The sequence below is a fragment of the Puntigrus tetrazona genome, chromosome 16 (assembly GCF_018831695.1).
Source record: "Puntigrus tetrazona isolate hp1 chromosome 16, ASM1883169v1, whole genome shotgun sequence".
NCBI classification, from domain to species: Eukaryota; Metazoa; Chordata; class Actinopteri; order Cypriniformes; family Cyprinidae; genus Puntigrus; species Puntigrus tetrazona.
The window spans coordinates 14,011,988-14,031,064 of NC_056714.1; the positions used below are offsets into that span (position 1 = coordinate 14,011,988).

The 19,077-nt window shown below is 40.8% G+C and overlaps 2 protein-coding genes across 3 annotated transcripts in view; one reads left to right on the forward strand and one right to left on the reverse strand.

Annotated features, from left to right (window-relative positions):
* Positions 1-198: 198 nt before the first annotated feature.
* Positions 199-8,088, forward strand: znf526 (zinc finger protein 526). Its single transcript, XM_043261356.1, has 8 exons — positions 199-784; positions 1,773-2,153; positions 2,252-2,412; positions 3,062-3,169; positions 4,017-4,801; positions 4,897-5,023; positions 5,105-6,694; positions 7,248-8,088. Exons 2-8 carry the CDS (start codon positions 1,898-1,900, stop codon positions 7,407-7,409), a joined length of 3,189 nt encoding a protein of 1,062 aa, XP_043117291.1. The 5' UTR covers positions 199-784; positions 1,773-1,897; the 3' UTR covers positions 7,410-8,088.
* Positions 8,089-8,975: 887 nt separating this feature from the next.
* cicb (capicua transcriptional repressor b) overlaps positions 8,976-19,077 on the reverse strand; it is a 37,227-nt gene continuing 27,125 nt past the window's right edge. Inside the window, exons 11-21 of one of the 2 annotated variants that reach the window (XM_043261355.1) lie at positions 17,534-18,392; positions 15,979-16,118; positions 15,715-15,875; positions 15,337-15,518; positions 14,303-14,770; positions 13,880-14,196; positions 13,528-13,682; positions 12,126-12,277; positions 11,879-12,013; positions 11,660-11,785; positions 8,976-10,858 (exon numbers count right to left, since the gene is read on the reverse strand). In XM_043261355.1, coding sequence (XP_043117290.1) covers positions 10,569-10,858; positions 11,660-11,785; positions 11,879-12,013; positions 12,126-12,277; positions 13,528-13,682; positions 13,880-14,196; positions 14,303-14,770; positions 15,337-15,518; positions 15,715-15,875; positions 15,979-16,118; positions 17,534-18,392 — 2,985 coding nt within the window. In that variant the 3' untranslated portion in view covers positions 8,976-10,568. Of the gene's footprint in view, positions 10,859-11,659; positions 11,786-11,878; positions 12,014-12,119; positions 12,278-13,527; positions 13,683-13,879; positions 14,197-14,302; positions 14,771-15,336; positions 15,519-15,714; positions 15,876-15,978; positions 16,119-17,533; positions 18,393-19,077 lie in introns of both variants that reach the window. The other variant, XM_043261354.1, reaches the window with a different exon arrangement.

Below are 19,077 nucleotides of genomic sequence, written 5' to 3' on the forward strand. Positions count from 1 at the left end.
TATCACGTTGCCGATTAAAATCCCTCGTTTCAATTGACAAAATGCATTTACAGAGAAGTCAAGCTGTTTGTCCCTTAAACAGTTCAGGAATGGCTTTAATTTTTCTAATAGAAGCGTGTATTATTTGAGGGGCTAATCATATACATTTCACGAACAATTAATAGGAAACACTTAACAATAAACACGACGTAGTGTGTTTTGAGATGTTTTATTATACATGAATTAATTGGTGGCATAGGACCCTTCCATCAGCAGATGTAGTCTTGCATTCACATACTCCAGCATCCAAAAACGCTTCAATCATTAGACTGTCCATCACAAGAAATAGAGTTTGACAGACAGTCTTTCTAACCAATCAGCGCCTCGCACAAGCCACACGCGAACCCCCATGGGGCGGGGCAGCGTGCACAGAGCAAGGAACAGAGGCCAGACAAACGGTACATTTCCACATCCACGATCGTCTTTACGTCAAAATATTTAGCACACACTGCGTCGCACTGAATAATACTGGTTCGTTGCGGAGTGAAACGGATCGTGAACACCGGAACGCTTCCGCGGGACCGACGAGCGCTGCACGAGGGCTCACCCAGCTGCAGCGCGCGAGGCGAGGCTCGGAAACGGCTGGGGAAAGAAGGCCTCCCTTCAGCGCTCTTAGACCTGCGGGGAAAAGTGAAGAGCGCCGCCTGACGACCGCCGTATAGCGGGGTGGCTCGCTCAGGAGACAGCGGTGCGCTCCATAAGCTCTGGCAAAATCTGAAGAGCGCCACCAACTGCTCGCCACAAGGTAAACCACTCGTCTGAAACCCGCTAAATACTGTTGTTTGTTACCGCCGATTCCGCCACGACCAGCGCTAGAAGTTTTGCTCGATTTTCCAGGTTGTTTTTAACACTCGCGCCTGTAAAGCGTTTGCCATGTCCGTCATAAATTTATTTTATTAGGACTGATTGATGGAGAGAAATTACTGAACTGTGGCTTTTCGTGTTACGGAGATGCCATATGTCATGCAACGACTTGGTGTTAAAATCCACATTAAAGAACGATATGTGACCAGATTTAATTTAATAAATGTTTTCAGAAATATATATTTAAAAAAAAATTATAAAAAGCATAGAACCATAAAGTAGATATGAACTGAAAAAATATGAACGTATTCTCTCTCTCAAACACACACACACTATATATATATATATATATATATATATATATATATATATATATATATATATATATATATATATATATATACATACATATATATATAATAACTCCAAGGTCCCCCTCTGCCCAAGACAATATTCAAACCCTCTTATCTAAAATAATAAGATAATAATCTCAAAGAAATTCAGTTTAACATTGTAGACTTTTATTTGCATGCCTTTTAGTAAGTTAAGTTTAAGTTTCTCTTTATTGCCTCCATTAGGAGAAATTGCCTTAGCAGCATAAACACTTATAGTACACTTAGAATACAAGGTAGATGTATAGTAGATTAATTAGGATTGTTTGAATGTAACCAATTTTAAATAAAGAGAATATCATCTGAAAAACAAGAAAATCAAGAAACACAGGGATAATTTTAAAAACTACATGGCACATGAAAATGTTTGAGATATTTTGTCTCATGTCTTAATTATTATACTAATTACTTTAATCTTTAGATCATTAGTAGCCTGTGGGAATCTGGTCCTGATTCACAGGTCATGGAATCTAATATGAAAATGCAAGACCAGGCAGTTCTGACATATCTATATTTTATATATGACATTTATTTCAGGTTGTTTTGAGCGTAAGAATGCATACTAAACCCAGTGACTGCGACTCCTAACCCAAGCAACGCATCTGCTCTTCAGCACAGCGAGAGACTTTGCATCTTAACAGGTTTAGTACTGTCCAGTTACCATGAGCGAGCAGGAATATGTGGAGCATCAGTACATGTGCAGTGAGTGCCAGCAGCTCTTTAATACGCTGGAGGAGGTGCTGGTGCACCAACAGATCCACACCGGAGCAGAGGGGGACGAGGTCGAGGTCCTCCCGAGCCTAGAGGACTGTGACACTGGGGAGAGTCAGTATCAGTGCCTGGAGTGTGGAGCCATCCTGAGGAACCCAGATGAACTGCTGCTGCATCAAGAGCTGCACATGAGGGAGGCGGGCCAGGGTGAGCACAGTCAGTGTTTAATATGTGCGCTGTGCTGTATGTTTAGGTTAGGGGTTTTGAAAGTGCATGTAATCAGCACATGAATGCTTTACTTTCAGAGCTGTGTGAGGTGACAGAGGTGGATGCTGTTGATGCAGAAGTGCCAATCCAGTATCAGTGTTTGGAATGCCTGGCTCTCTTTGACACACCTGAGCTGTGGTTGGCTCATAGACAGACACACAACAGAAGCAGCACCCACAGCAGCTTGAGCACTGACACAGTGAGTACACACACACACACACACACACACACACACACCAATAATGAACAATGCTGGATATCCATGCTAATTCTGATTGGCTCTCAATTTGTTTTGATTAGATTGCAGTTAATTTAGGAATATTGCAATATTTATTTATGTAGGAAATAAAATATCTTTCAGCTAACAAGCCTTCTGGCTTGGTATGTTGTAAAAATTTTCTTTTTGAAAAGCGATAACAGAGCCAAGACTGTGCAGTTCTATGATTGTGAGATTAAAAGAAACTTTAGTTCAGTAATTTATTTGTATGTCTATAACAATATATACACAGTAATTCGGTATAATATTAAACATGTAAAAATAAAAAAATTATATATATATATATATATATATATATATATATATATATATATATATATATATGAACATATTTAAAATTGTAAACATTTATATGTTTCCTATGTTGGCAAAGCTGAATTTTCAGTTATCAGTGTCACGTGATCCAGAGATCATTCTGTGCTGATTTGCTGCTCTGGAAACTTATTATCAGTGCTGATTGTATCAGGTTCTTAAGGTGCTCAAAAAAACTACTACATACTGAGGAGTAAAATATTAACCATGTAATTTTTTTTTTTAACTGTTTCTAATTAATTTTGTGGGGTTTTTTCAGGAATACGTTCTTCAGGCAGATGGTTCAGTCACTCCGCTTCAGTTGCTCAATGTTCAAAATCTAGTTCTGGATGAACAGAAGGCAGGCCAGATTCTGACTTTAGCCCAGGTCTGTTTACATACATCTATATACAAACAACAAATACATTTATTAAAGGGGGTTTCTTTTACACAATGGTTTAATTAGAAGTGATGTGATAAAAGCTATATTTGTTTTCTGTTTCTGAAACAGTGGGTAGTCCTGCCCACTCATTGCTCTAAAATCTGCTGAAAACTGTTGTCGGCGATGCATCTAGTTAAGACATAGTGTTATTTATATATGTATTCCAGAAACCAGGTTACGTGACATGCCCAGGTATGTTTAAGGATAAGCAAAGCTTTCAGTTCCAAAATCGGATGTAACTTTCAGGATATGTTAATGACCATAGCAGCTTGCACTCTAAAGATGACTGCTCTGGAACAGGTTTAGTTCACTTTAGTGCATGATCTACTGAAGAGCCTTCAGTGGGCGTGACGGATAGCGCACAATATTTTATATGTACAAAACAGTTTATTTTTAATTTGAATATATAACAGTTATCTGTTTAAATTATAAAACATTATTAAGTACATTATATTAGCTATTTATTACATTTTATGTTATCATTTCACACATGGATCAGCATTTTCTATAATGTATTTCAGTAACAAAAATACATATCTAGATATGAATAATATATTTTGCATCAAACAAATTAGATGTTTTCTTAATTGCACAATTAGGTGATATGCATTAAGCATGTAATTAACCATTGCATAAAAGAGGAAGAGTTAACCAAGCTTTCTGGAATATACCCCAATATACCATCTTTTTATCTTATTAATTCAGGAGTTTTACTGTAACAATGTCCTGGCCTATTTCCACATTGTTTAAAGATGTTACAGGTCAACTTACTTTCATTTCCTTTGTTTGTCAGGCTCTTCGAGAACAAGAGAACCCATCTAAAACTGCAGTTCCTCCCAGAACTATGCTAGTACCAGCCAATGCTTCCCTGCCTGGCTCCACCTCTGCGATGCTCCGCCTACAGTTCTGCTCCGCCCAAGCGATCGCTGATGGCTCCGCTTCATCTACTCTCCGCAAAGCTAAACTTCTTGCCCCACTTTTACCTGCCGATCCTATTCGGTTGGACAATGTGACCACTTTTAACCTCCTCCCTTCCACTGGTCAGGTGAAAACGTTAAAGAAGGAAAATGAGGAGATTTTAATTATCCATCCTTATGAGTGTTCTGAGTGTAATCTGCTGTTTAGCACGCCAGAGGATTTCCTTCAACACCAGGGGGAGCACTTCTTAGGCCAAGACAAGGAGAGTGGGGACACTGGGGTGATGGTGGGGTATGAAGACAGTTCTGGGGCTAAGGAAGATGAAGGAAGAAGCGATGGATCTGAAGAGGGCAGCAAAGTTGGCAAAATTATTGCTGGGAGGCGTGCATACACTGCCCGCTCAGCTGGTTTGGGTTTGACGGCGCCACCCAGCAATCTCCGGTGTGAGGAGTGCAAAAGAACATTCACCTCGGCCAATCGGCTTGTAGCGCACCTTCGAGTGCATGAACAAGGCACACACGAGTGCCCAGAGTGTGATAAAGTGTTTAAGAAGTTGGTGTCCCTTCAGACTCACATGCGCACACACTCTGGTGAAGCACGTTTTCTGTGTGTGGACTGTGGGCATGGTTTCACCACAGAAATGACTCTTATGATACACAGGTAACACATACAAACTGTAGAGTCAATCATCAGAACTTGCTTATGATTTGGTTTTTTTGTAATCTTTTTTTTTTTTTCCGCGTTTCCTGATTTAGGAAATCCCATACATCTGAGCCTCTGCACAAATGCCCATTTTGTGCTAAAACCTTCACCAACATGACAAAGTTCTTGTACCATCGTCGCACTCACCGAGTACGCGAGCCGACTGCACCGGTCTCTCAGGTAAAAGTTGATTTTAACTAAGATATTTTAACTGAGAAAAAGAATAATAGTGAAATGAATTCAACCATCTCTGCTTTGCAGTTTGTACTGGCCCAGCAGTCACCTCTCTCTATCATCCAAAGAGCAAGAGAAAGAGAGGCCGCTTGGAGGAAAGACAGACATGCTGTGACAATTCCTCCAGTAAAAGATGATAGAAAAGAATCCAGTGACACAGGTTCTGAACTCATCGAAGGTATTGCAGTGGTTTCCCAGTCTTCAGAGCCAACAGAAAATGGGATTCATGCTGAACCCTCAAACACAGAACAAGCCCAAAATGGAGGGAAAATACTGACAATCGACCCCAACCATTCATCTACTGCCAATATGGAAGGAGGAGGAGAAGAATCAAGTAAATACAAGACTCCTGCTGCTGAGGAAGAACCAAAGTTCCCTTGCTCGATTTGTAAGAAAAGATTCTCCTCACAGGTCCATCTGTTGCGTCACCGACGAACGACTCATACCGCAGAAAGGCGCTTTAAATGTAACATCTGCGGGAAACCGTTCAAGAAGCAGATCCATCTGCGAAACCACCTGCGCACGCACACGGGAGAGCGGCCATTCCAGTGCAGCGTGTGTGGAAAAACCTTCTCCTCTCTTGCAAATCTTTCCCGCCATGGACTCACACACACAGGAGTCCGTCCGTACCGGTGCGACATTTGCCACAAAGCCTTCAGCCAATCATCAAATCTACGCCAACACCGTCAGCATCTTCACAGCAACGTGACACCCTCACCCTGTCCAGACTGCTCCGCTACCTTTATCCGTCCTGCTAAACTTGTAGCTCATCGTTTTCTTCACCACCCAGGGTCACCGGCACCTTACCCCTGCCCGCATTGTTCCGAGGGGTTCTTGCGAAAGCGTCAACGAGACCTTCATTGCCTGGAGGAGCATCCCAACTTGACTCAACCACACAGTATCTCCCAGGACTCCCAGGTTAGCAGTCAGCAGGGCTCGATGGATAATACAGAGCAACTAAGTGCTTCTTCGATGGCGAAACCTTATCTGGATTGCACTATTTGTGGCAAGCGGTTAAACTCACCTGCTAATCTCCGCCTGCACCAACTAAGTCACGGACTTGGCCCCGGAAGGCCTCGAGGCTCAAGCTCCACCACTGGCAAGTCTCATCCCTGTCCGGTCTGTGGGAAACTCTTTGGTTCAGCCTCAAGCGTTACACTACACCAGAGAGTACACACCGGTGAGCGTCCGTATCCTTGCGCAATCTGCGGAAAACGGTTTCGCCAGAATACGCATCTGCGGGAGCACCTTCGCACGCATTCAGGCGAGCGCCCGTTTAGGTGCGAGTTCTGTGATAAGGGTTTTGTGCAGAGCATGCATCTGGCAGAACACCGGCGTACGCACACGGGTGAGCGGCCGCATGCCTGCAGTGAATGCGGAAAGACCTTCAAGACAGTTTCCAACCTTAGGAACCATCGAAAGACTCACAATCGCACCCAGAAGCAACAAGAGCCAGAACACAGCGCAGAAGCGGTGGCTGCAGAATCTGAAACGGCAACTGTTGCTGTTGTGGAAGCTTCTGAGATGGACCTGGTACCGGCCTTCTGCCAACAAGAGGTGCAGCTTGGACAGCCCCAAGTCATTCAGATACAAACATCCAACCTCAACCTGACACAGGTAGGAAACGGTTACTGTGGAAGCTTGTGACCGTCTCATTGACTGCCATGTTATGAACTTAAAAATATGATTGTCTTCACGTGTCCTAGATTAAAGTTTTGCTCCTGAAATGCAATTCAAACATTGGTGCACCATAATTTGTTGTTTAAAGTGTATGAACAAAGTAAATTCATAAAGTGTGAAACTGGGTTGTTCAGTAGTCCACAATGGAATGATTTTACGGGTGCTCCCAAATGTATGGAAAGATAATAGAGGATGCTGGTAATACTATATATTAAGAAAGGAGACAAGCTGTTGTATCATATAGCCAAGCGATATCAGGTGAACATGTTTCTCTTGTCTTAAAAAAAAAGAGAAAACAACAGCGAGGAGTTGATTCCATATTATGTTCTAGAACCATGCATTAGAATTGATGCCAACGTTTTTTGGAAACCGCCCTACTTTGTGTGTGTGTGTGTGTATGTGTATGTGTATGTGAGGCGGGATCTTTGCTAGTTTTAAATATTTATGTTTAGTGCACAAAATAATGGTTTATGTTTTCTCAACGTTTCAGACTCAGGGAACTCCCACTATCATGTATAATGAGCTCGGAGAGACTATAGCCATCATTGAGACGAGTGGAGACCTGGCAGAGGCCATCGAGCTGTACCACACGGCACTAGAGAGTGGCATCAACATGGAGGCCATCACTGTGGACAACCTGCAGCTAATGTGAGAGAAGAGCGCTGCATTCCAGTGGCCATCATCTTGGAGATTTGAGGATTGTGACTAAAAGAAGAGTATAAGTGGGTCAGAGAGAGAGAGAAAAAAAGCAGAGAATGAGAACATACTCAAGACATTGTATTGATTTCCATTGAATGTGTGAACAAGCATACCTCAAATAACCACTCTAGTCCATCCTTTCAGATATTTTTCAGCCTTATTTTTCAAATTTTAATAATTTCAGCTAACAACCTTGAAAGAGGGCTGATTTTTAGAGGATGCAACTGAAAGGCTACAATCTGTGATAGGATGGCTCCGTTTTGGGACTAGAAATGGACAGTCTGTCTTATTGATGACACACTGCATGACGCTCTCATTCTGACATTTGGACAAAGCCAGATGGAGGGTATGAAAGCACAGATTTCAAAAGTAAAGAATGACACCCATGCGCAGTGGAGCAGGATGATTCCCGGTTAACGCTCTGACCTGCAGTTCTAGGAAGGAGGTAGTTTAAGGCACTCACCTTCAGAACAAAACAACAGGGCAGAAATACAGACGTTAATGCACCATCACTGCAACGGACAAACAATTCCCATGTATTCCTATCTCTCGGTCTGTACACTGAATGTTTGTAGCATTTTTAAGGTCATGATGCTGATTTGGCGAAGTGTTGCAAATAAACTTAAACAGTTTGTTTGTGTCCCTTGTAATTTCTTTGAGAAAGTGGTATGACAACAGCAATGCCTAGAAAATACGATGCCACCTTCAAAGGGAAGGTCATTCAAAAAATTTATATTGTCAGCATTTCTACATCTTCAAGAAAAGATATTTTGAATGTTTGAATGTTGCAATCCAATCAGTCACTTTTATTTATATAGCGCTTTTAACATTACAAATTGTGTCAAAGCACTGAAATATATCAAACAGGAGAATAGATATATAATGACAAGATTAAACACTTACACTTTTTTATTAAATGCAGAGATGGTCTCTAATTAAATCGACAATAATTGCTAGAAATTAAGTGTCCACAACACTTGACTTACGAACAAAACAGAAAATATTAAAAAGTTTCCCAGTGGAAGAAAGAAGTCACGGGTTTGAAACAATGATAAAGTAAATAATCTTGGTATGTTACTCGAAAGTAAATCTCTTTAAATCTGTTGTTACACGAAAGTCTCTTTATACTGCATTTGGCTAGAATGTAAAAAATTATTAAAAAATACTATCCACAATATATAATATATTTATACATAACATATACTGTGTTATTTTTTTCAGAGCGCAACAACTGTTTAAAACTTTATATCTACGGTAGTTAACAATTTACGTGGACCAAGAATGTCAATGTTGTCCTAAAACAAGAATGCATTTTTGATCCATTTTGAACTACTGTAGATACAAAGTTTTAAACGGCTCTGAAAAAAAGACAATTACAGCATCCAATGAAGTGTTGTTTCTCCACATCATTTTACTTGTAAGTAATGTTAAACGAAACAGACTCTTAAGTTCTGTGTTTACTCAAGAGATTTGAAGCTTACCTGTGTTTTTCTCGAGTACGTAAAGGAAACGCCATAAGAACAGTTTATAACCATATTTCTTTATTTCTCCTTTTGTTATACAATTTCTTTGTTACTGGCTTTGTTTCTTCCAATAATGTTTTTGTTGATGCTCTTTATTGTGATTGCTTGAGTCTTTGGACTCTTACTGTATTTATGTACAACAAAGACCAGCGCTGCAAGAGAAGATCATCTGTGGCCTCCCGGTCCCACCTCACAGCCTTAAAGTGATTGAGGAAAAAACAAAAAAAACAATAAAGTGACAGGAGGAGGAATGAGAAAGGGGAGGAATGTAAGTGGCAGATCGAAATAATAAAAAAACACGTACAACTACCAGAAAGATGTTTGGAGTGTCTTATGTAATTGCTTCCTGGTAAGAAATAAAACATTGTGAATATCAAGATAAAGAGTGTAAGAGAAAATGTTTAAAAAAGGTAGTGGAAGTGCCTCTAGGCGCGAGGGAAGAGGGTGAACTCATCCCTCGTTTCTGCTAAAGAAAGAGTATATTAATAAGAATACAGTGTATATATAGGTTATAAGGATCAGATCCACAAGAACAACAAAGCATTAATAAGAACAGTAATAATGAGATTTTATAACATAATGACCTTAGCATTACATGTTGAAAAATCAAGTTTCTTCTCTAAAAAGTTAATAAAATTCTTATAGTAAATTCTTAAGAATATATTCCCAACATTCTCTTTGCTCCGTACTTCACCAGCTCATGAAAAGTTGAATAAAAAAGGCAGGGAAAGAAATGCTTAAATATGTGTAATCTCTAAATATATGGAAAAAACATAAATCAATGGCAATAATGTGCCTGTTGACTTCCCTTCCATGACCTTTTTTCCTTCATGGCTAGCCAATCAGAGGCTTTGGAATGACTCCAGTTTGATTGACAACCACTAAAGCCAATCATAGGACGAAAGGTTGACGAATGGCAGCGCAGAGTCTCTCGCCGAAGGTTTTCAGTGCCTTAACAAAGCTCTCTGTGAAAAGTCTTTAAAAATGAAAACACCACAGAAGAAAAATAAAAGTCCCAACAAGTCTTCATAATCACTTAAACCCAGCCAATGGAGGCCCGCCTCACAATGACTGGCAGTAACCCACAAAAACCAATAAAACAAAACAAAACAAAAAAAAAACCACCTGTGGCCAAGCTACTGCCAATCAGGCTGTAAGAACACAACTCAGTCTGAAAAGGGATGGGGTCCCTCGCAAGTCCCACCTTTCTAGAGGCATCAGCAGCACTGTGTCTTCACTGGCGTACAGGACAGGCCCACAGTCCTCTAGTTTCAAAGTCCAAAGGAAGCCTAATGACTAAGATAATGCTGTAAATTCAAGAGTGTATATTCAAGACTGTTTATGTAGGCAAGTGTCTGAATGTAAAGGTTTCATAATTCAACGTCACGTAAAATACTGAGAAGTTTCAAACCCCAAAGTGTTTTGAGGCGTCTCCCCTCGTCTGCTCCATATACATACAAATTTTGCTCTTGCTTTTTCTCTCTATGTCCTTCGGAGGCGGTCATAGCAGAGACAAGACAACAAATGTAGATCATGCAGATACTGAGGGGAGACATCTGGTCTTCAAGCCATCCATTTGCCCGTCAACCTCATCTGCTGGTGTCCTGTGATTCGCCAGCGCTTCTGGGCTCCTCCGAGCTGTTCTGCTCACCCTCCCGCTCGCCCTCTTTTTCCTGAGGCTCTGCCCCTATGGCTATGTCACTGGCCGACGCCACCCCAGAAGGTCCCGGTAATGAGGAAACATCTAACATGCCAGCCGATTCAGACGGAGCTGCCGTTTGCATGATCTTTTGCCGGACCTCACGGATCTTGAGTTGTAAACACACCTTGGTGGGGAAGATATCGGCGTATCGTGCCTGAAACGCAGCCGTGGCTTGAGCTATTGATCGAGAGAGAAGGGTGAAAGTGGGAGAGAAAGAGGGCATCAGATGAAAGAAAATTCTGAAAGGGTTTTTATTCATCCAATGCTTTATAATCTCAGAAAATGTGCCACTGAGCACATATAAAGGGATAGTTCATGTCATTCATTAATGACTCTCAAGTCGTTCTGAGGGCTCTCTGTCCCTCCCATAAACAGCAAGGATCCTAATATGACCAAGATTTAAAAACATAGCAAGGAGAACATTAAAATAATCCAGGTGACTTCAGGGGGTCAATTGTGATTTTATGGAGCTACAGGAACACTTTATGTGTGTGAAGAAAACAAAAATAGCTTTGTTCAATTTTTCTCCTCTGGTGCAATTTTGGATAGTATAACATAAATTAACAATGTACAGGTGCTGGACATATAACTAGAATATCTTTACTAGAATATATTTCTCCTTGTGAGGAGAAAAAGTGACTCTACTAATAGGTAAGAGTTTTGTTTTGATCATAAAAAAAAAAAAAAAAAAAAAAAAATAATATATATATATATTATATATTCAATTGAAACATTTATATTATAGACTTAAAATATATTTCATATTTTTAACTATTAATTTTTATTTTAAGATTCCATTATTCTTGTATTTCTACAAAGACCTCCGGTTGTAATCCATCGGTCTAGTGAATAGTGTTCTGTCCATAGCATCCATTTTGATCAGGATTTGTGCTGTGATTGGTTTGTACTTCATTTTACTTCTGTGCTGTCTGTAAGCTGTGTGGGTGGTACAGTACTCTACAAAAGTGTGTGCGTTACCTGAGGGGAAGAAGCCATGCTCCTGGAATAGCTGCATGACAAGAGCTCTCCTCTGATCAAGAGTTCTCCTGAGAGAGGAGTAGGGCACCTTATCAAACTCCAGCTCCCCCAGAATATCCTCTCCATCTGTACCAGATAGAGAGAGAATTATAATGTAGTTGAATCAGGATAATATAGGCATACAGAACGATGAAGGTTTTGTGGGCGGTGAAGTGTTACCTGGCCTCTCAAAGGTGAAAATGTCCCCCTCGCACTTTGCAGCGCTTTTAGGTGTGTTTGGCTCTGAACTGCAGCTAGATCTGCGGCGGCTTTTCCTTTTTGGAGAGATGGGATCTTCTGTGGATGAGTCCAGGTCTGTGGAAAGAGGGGGATTGAGGGCTTGTTGGTTCGTGTTTTTAAACAAACCGACCCGGCTATATTCAGATTTCACATCGAGTTGTTAGGGAAGTCTGAATCTTACTCTCACCGGTGGAGTTTTTCCTCTTCCTGCGGTAGCTGCCCAGTATGGCTCGTGGGGAGGTGGCCAGACTCTGCAGGGTTGGAGAGGGCAGAACCTCCTCTGGACGGAATTCTGGCAGCTCTGCAAAGCGCTCCTCAAAGTACACTTCTGACAGGACCCTGTGCACATCACCAGTCACAGGACTTTGACTACTCTATACATGCAGTGAGGTCTAAAATCTGAAATCACATTTCAATTTACATCTGCAAATAAATAGGAATGCAATTGGTAACACTTTAAGTTCCAATTTTCACTATTAACTAGTTGCTTATTAGCAGGCATACTACATGTATTGGCTTATTAGTACTTATAAAGCACATATTAATGCCTTACTCTGCATGGCCATATTTTAGATCCCTTAATATGACCAATACCAACGCTTAAGAACTACCTTACTAACTATTAATAAGCAGCAAAATAGGAGTTTAAGGCAAGGCACGATAGTAGTATACATGAAAATTGGTTCCCAAACTAAATCCTGACCATGCAACTAATTAACTGGATAAAATATTTATGATACTGCACTATTTCCAAGACACTAACCAAATGAGTACTTTGAGATACTTATCATAGGAATTTCATTAAAATTTGTAATGATTGCAAAAATGCAAATTCAATTTTTTTGTCTAATTAGGATTTTCCCATTTTATTTATCTATTGTCACATTTACTGTTTGTTGAGAGAATTTATGTGAAAGACACTCATTTCAGCAGGAGTCTATATGATTAGTAATTTGTTGAGGGTGCATCCTGTTTAAGATGAAATTAATTTGCTGCACTGAACAAGTTTGAAAGTGACCTTACTTCAAATTGGACCTTTTGCTTGAAAAATCTGCCGTTTTAAACTCCAATTAAAAAGTAATCACTAGTGGTCAGCCGGTAGTTTTTTTGACAGCTAATACAAAGCTGATGTGAGGATAAATATTAAAATAAAATACTATTATTATTAATATTATTATTATTAAGAAATATGAATTCTTTAATGAATTTAGAAATAATGATAACTTTATTCTGTAATATACTTTGTTTGTCTGAACTCTCGTCCATTCCACAGTCAACTCAGTTATGCAATTGTTATAAAACTTTTTTGTATACCTTTTATTTCTTTTATTTAACAGTTCCCTCTGATTATAATTATTATTAAATGTTAGAGGACAGACTTTCTCAGAGCCACCCAAAAAAAAAGTATTTGTAGTAATTAAGTACTGACCAAACTGAAAAATTGCCTTTTGCAGACATGAGAAAATACCACATCAGCTGAAATATATCGGCCATTGCGATATACTGGTTCACCACTAGTAATTACTACCAACATATGATGAATATAAATAAATCATAGTGCCAATGATGCCATATTTCACGAAACATACTTGTCAACAGAATCGAAAGGTCGTTTGAGCGGTGGGGGCCGGGCCTTGACTTTTTTAGGTGGTGCATCTTTATCAGCATGAGACTGAGGCAGAGCAGGATCTGATCCAGAGGGAGGAGGTAATGGAGAAGAAGGATGGGATTCCTTCCATTCAGCCTGGGTAGAGCAAAAAATGAGTGAACAAATGTATCATTTTTTTTATCATTTGCACATTCAGTTACTTTATGTAGTCTTACTTTTCATCCACTGCTTTGATTAATCAAGCCTGATATTTACAACCCAATACATTTTACAACGAGCATACTGATATAAAAAACTAAAATGATTCAAATGTAACTGACAACGGTGCTAACCTCCTTGGCATTTGCTTCTTTTCCACGGCCACTAGGTGTAGCACTCTCCACTAGCGCATGGGCTTCTGTGGACCCCTCCTCTGGTGGGAAGGTTGCAGGTGAGCTCGTCTCCGCTCCCTTGTCTACCTCAAATGAGAACCGACTGCTGCTCTCTTTGTCCTTCTCTCGCTCCCTCTCTTTCTCTCTGTCCCTCTCCTTTTCTCGTTCTTTGCCTCTCCCTCCTCCATCGTAACTGCCCACTGGGATGTTGGCCACCGTGGCTTTCACTTTCTGAGGAGGCCTCGGTGTGATCAGCTTGGGTGTGCCTGGAGCACTTCCTGTAGAAAGAGAAAAGAGAGACTGTGTTTAGTCTCAGGGAAATCACCACTGGGCAGCAGCATCATGAAAACGGGTGGGCTTGGGCACGTTAAAATGTTTTGGTACCGGAATGGGAGAGTTGAGCGGGGCTTCCAGGCTGCAGCGGCACTGAGGTGCCCGGTTGGGGCGCAACCGAACTGCTGCTGCTTTTAATCGGGACCTGGAACTGTTTGTCTGGCTGTAATAGCGAAACCTTCTCGGCCTGTCGCTCAGAGGACTGCGTGTAGACCTGACTATCCGTGTGCTGCCTGTCCAGTGTTCTTTCCTGGTGCAACTGTCGCTCAGAGTGTGTGGTTACGTTCCCCTGCCTGTCCGAGGTTACAGAGGTCATGGAGGTTGTTGTGGTGTGTTTAGGAAGGATGTGCGGAGACAGGCTAGAGGAACTGGACACTGTGTACACCACACTGGGTGACACCGTTGCCATAGACACCACACCTGTTGCCAAAGTCACATTTGTAGGAGTGTAGATGGCGGTGATGGCAGGAGCGTGAGGGGCACTGGGAGACTGGGCCGGGGCCAAAAGCGACGGCTGACCTGTGAAACAGTAGTTTAAACACTTTATGAAAACACAAAAAGGAGCAAATTGTAAGATTTGTTTGTCCAAAATTCTTATATGATGGTGAGTACTTTTATTCCACAGTAATGATGTATGTATCACAATGTAGTTTTTAAGTTACAAGCAATAAGACAAATGTACAGTATACCAAAAATAAGAAATGCTGCATACGTTGTACAAAGTAATCAAATGTTTTAAAACACTTATAAATTAAATATAGATTTTTTTGTTATTAATGTTACAAAAGTGATTTATTCAAGATTGTTTTCTTCTCTTTTGTTGTTTGATAAACAGGAATGACCGACAGCAGGAATATTAGACTGCTGTCACTTTAAGAGCTGCCCAGATCCAATATACTGTTACACGTTTCCTTTCTCAGATGTTTGCATTCACTTAAGATATGAATTACTTTGTTTATGAGGATACTTGCAAAGACAGAAACTTTAAGACATACAAGTGTGTATTTAAATGCTCAAATGGTAAAAATAACTCTTTTAAATCACAAAAAAATATCTCAACAAAATATAATACATTTTTAAATGACCTGCAATCAGTGGCTGCACCAAAGTCTGTCCCGGATGTGCGATTGCTGCAAAGGTCGCCAAGGGTGATGGAACATATGCAGATCCAGGTGTTGCTGAAGCTGTCTGAGAGGAGGAGCCTGTTGTCGTGGGAACTAATGGCAAAGGAGAAGGAACCCCAGGAGTGGACTGTACATAAGTGATTCTGTGGGAGAAAAGTGATATTTACAGAAACCAGATTAGACAGCTTTTACAAAGAGTGAGAGCAGCCATGTAAGGTTATTCTCTAGTGCTGCTGCACTTCAGGAGTGTAGGAGTTGTTAAAATAAGAGTGGGGGAGATGTTTGTGCGTGTGCGGCTAGGTGAGCATGTAAGTAGGCCTGTGAAAGTGTGCGTTATACCTTGTAGGTGGGGGCGGTAGCAGCACGGTCTGAGACGGGGTAGAGCCTGGGGCGACCACTGTAGCTGTTCCCATAGTAACCGAAAATGGGCTCCCAGGTTGCACTGGTCCCGTAGAGGGAAGCTGCGACTGGACGACAGGCATCGGAGCAATCTGAATAATCTAGAAAGTCAGCAGAAAAAAAAGATCACAAATCATCTCTTCAAATTAGCCCACTGGTTATTTAATATCAATTTGTTTAAGCATTTACCATTTCAGATCTCACCTTGCTTCCTGCTTGTCCTCCATTCTGAACAGGAAGAGGAGGGGCTACCAAGGGAAACTGCTGAGGGGGGGCAGGAGCAGCCCTCACTGTTGCCATGGGAACCAGCATCTTGCCCTGCAAGACTGGTGACTGTGTTTGCACTGCAGGAGGAAAAAAAGAAAGAACAAAGTGTTTAAAATAATTGGGTCTTGCGCTAGACCATCTTATCTGGCACAGGACAAAACTATGAAGACCAGCACCTGAACATGATGACGGCTCTGAGATACTATACTATGAAAAAGACAAACTGCACTTTCACACATACAGGTTTCTAATGGAACTTAACAACTTTTTTTCTGGGTACTGGTGAAGTTCCATTTTGGTGCTATGTGTGAACAAAGTTGCCTAGTGTCAAAAATCCTGTCTAGACCAGACAGAATTAAAACACCAGGATTATAATTAATATGCATTTAAAGTGTATAAAGCTGTCTACATGGCAAGTGTGAACTGTGGTTTGTCCATAATAGTTGTGATATGCCTATGTTATATGATGTTTCTATTTCTGGCACACTGCAGTGTTACTCCAGCCGCTTAAAAATCCCTATCTGTCTCAAATAAATGATTTTAGTTGTCAAATCAAGCACAAACTATACTGTGTTTTTTATGCATGTTAGGTTAAGGACAGCAGATTTCAAAAAATGAAGTACATGTGATCAGATTAAATTACATTTTAAAATACTTGTACTCTCAAATTCCTTGTGAAATTCTTCCAGATTCTTCTGAAACAGCTCACTCAGAAGCTGTTCAAGTTTTGTCAACATTCACAGAAAGTATCCGATGGATACTTAGTGTTTGAGGACTTGATCATTTTCAAGTTTAAGAAGTGATTCAACATTGGATCAGATTAGGGCTGGGCAATATATTGCATGATATATTAATGCACTTCCAGTTGGTAAAGCTGGTTCTTTTATTTAGAGGTAAATCTTCATCACCTGTTTTCAAATGAAGCGGCAGTTAATACTTAGAGCCGTAGATCACTGACAAGCTATACAGTATCGGGTTCAGTATTGCAAATGAATTTACCACATTTGAATGTTTATTACTCTCTGATGTTGGCTATTAGACACATTACATGCAAGTAAACAAATAATATGTTTCTTTTTTAATAAGGGTTTTAAATTATTTTTATTTACAATCACAGGCCACAGTTAGGGAAACCTTGATTTAATATAATGCTTAAGACAAGAATACTTACTAAGAATAAATAGGATATATATATTTTTTACTCTTTGTATTTTCTATCAATATGCTACAAAATAATTGTATTTAAACTAATGTGATAAATGAGTTAGGTAAAAGTGTAGTGTACTTTTAGTAACTTATTCACAGTAAAGTGGATTTGCTCAATCAAAGCAAAATACATTTTTTTGGCAATTTTTTTGCTACGTAACAAGTACTGTATAAAAGTGGCTACTGTTTTCAAAAGGAAAAGTATTAATATGATTACACATATTGGAATAAGTTTTATTATTCTCTAATATTTCTTAGTGTGTCATGAAAACGTAGGTTTCCTCACCTCTGGCTCCTGGGCTAACGACACCCACAGCAGGACTGGAGACGTATCCTGACTGCTTCCCGTTGGCCAACGAGGCGTGAGTGGGCAGAGCTGTAGGTAGGGTGAAGATACTGGTTGGCTGACTGGCCTGCTGTGGGGAGGGGTTCTTGGGATTGTTGGTGGAAAGTGTAGGGAGAATGTACTGGACCTGTGTTATGGGTTTCTGACCTGATGAGGGCGCTATTGTGGCGGAGGGGAGAATGTGCGACTGCAGAACAGGAAGGGGAAGCGGACCGTTACTATGAGTAAGCGGGGCTGATGCTGGGGAGGCTGGGTTTTGCGGAGGAGGTGGGGTGACAAGCTGTACAGTGGGTGGGGCTTGGAATGTGCCCCCCAAAACTAGATTGGTCACCAGTCCCCCTTGAGCTCCTGATGCGCTAACAGGATTGGGCGATGATGAGGAATAGTACCCACCCCCTCCGGCAGAAGCTGTAGCTGGGTTTCCTGTGGTTCCAGGTCCAATGAGAAGCTGCGTCTGTGGCGGAGCGACTTTCCGGTCATGTGGGGACTTGCTGGCGATCGGCACCGGCGTGCTAACAACGGGTCGCACCACATTTGTGACAACGGTGGACGCCACTCTCACTGCTCCTAGCACTGACGACACTCCTCCGGCAGAGCTGACCAGGATGGACTGACCCGCAGAAGGCTGGGACACTGCTCCTTCACTTTCCCTTCGTTCTCCATCACCTCCCTCCACCGCTCGTTTTCTCTTTGAGGGAGCGTCACTAAAGCGTCTGGAGGTGGGGTAGGAGGAAAGAGACACGCTGCGACCGTGACCAGGGCCATAAGACGAGGAGCAAATCACAGGAGCAAAAACTCTCTGATGTGGACCAAGTGATAAAGCAGAAGAAAAGAGGAGAACATAAATTAGCCGAAGACAGCAAGCATATGTAATGACACGTATCCTTTACCAGTTAATAAAAATACTGTGCATTAGTCTTCTGTAAACTTCATTAATAATTAACCTTAAAAAATGCTTAAAGACCACAAGCAATTTTCTAGTTCTACAGGGAAAAAGTGTTCTACATTTCACTGTTTTGTGGAACTATATTCATCAGGGACAGTTCACCAAAATATGTTTATCATTTACTCACCCCAGTGTCATTAAAAATGCCCATATGAATGTTTAGTGCAAAAAAGTCAATGCCATAAACATTTAAATATGAATGAATGGTTGTTAATGTGTCTGTTCAGGCTAACAAGGACACTGGTTTTCGGCCAATGCAATGGTTTCTCTCACACTAGAACAAATGCTGGGTTCACCGATGAGCTTGTTTGACAAACACCACAATGAATACTAATTAGGAGCTATTAGGAGCCACGTAAAAACCTACTGTAAAAAATGAGTTTGCATTCATATTTAGCTCGTTCTGCTATTTTATACACACTGGAACGAACAGACGAATAATGTGAAAATCAGAATTTGTTTTGGTTGTTTTACTAAACATTTGTGTTGGTGGGAAACAGGCCTTATGTGGAATACTTAGTTTCCATACACCACACAT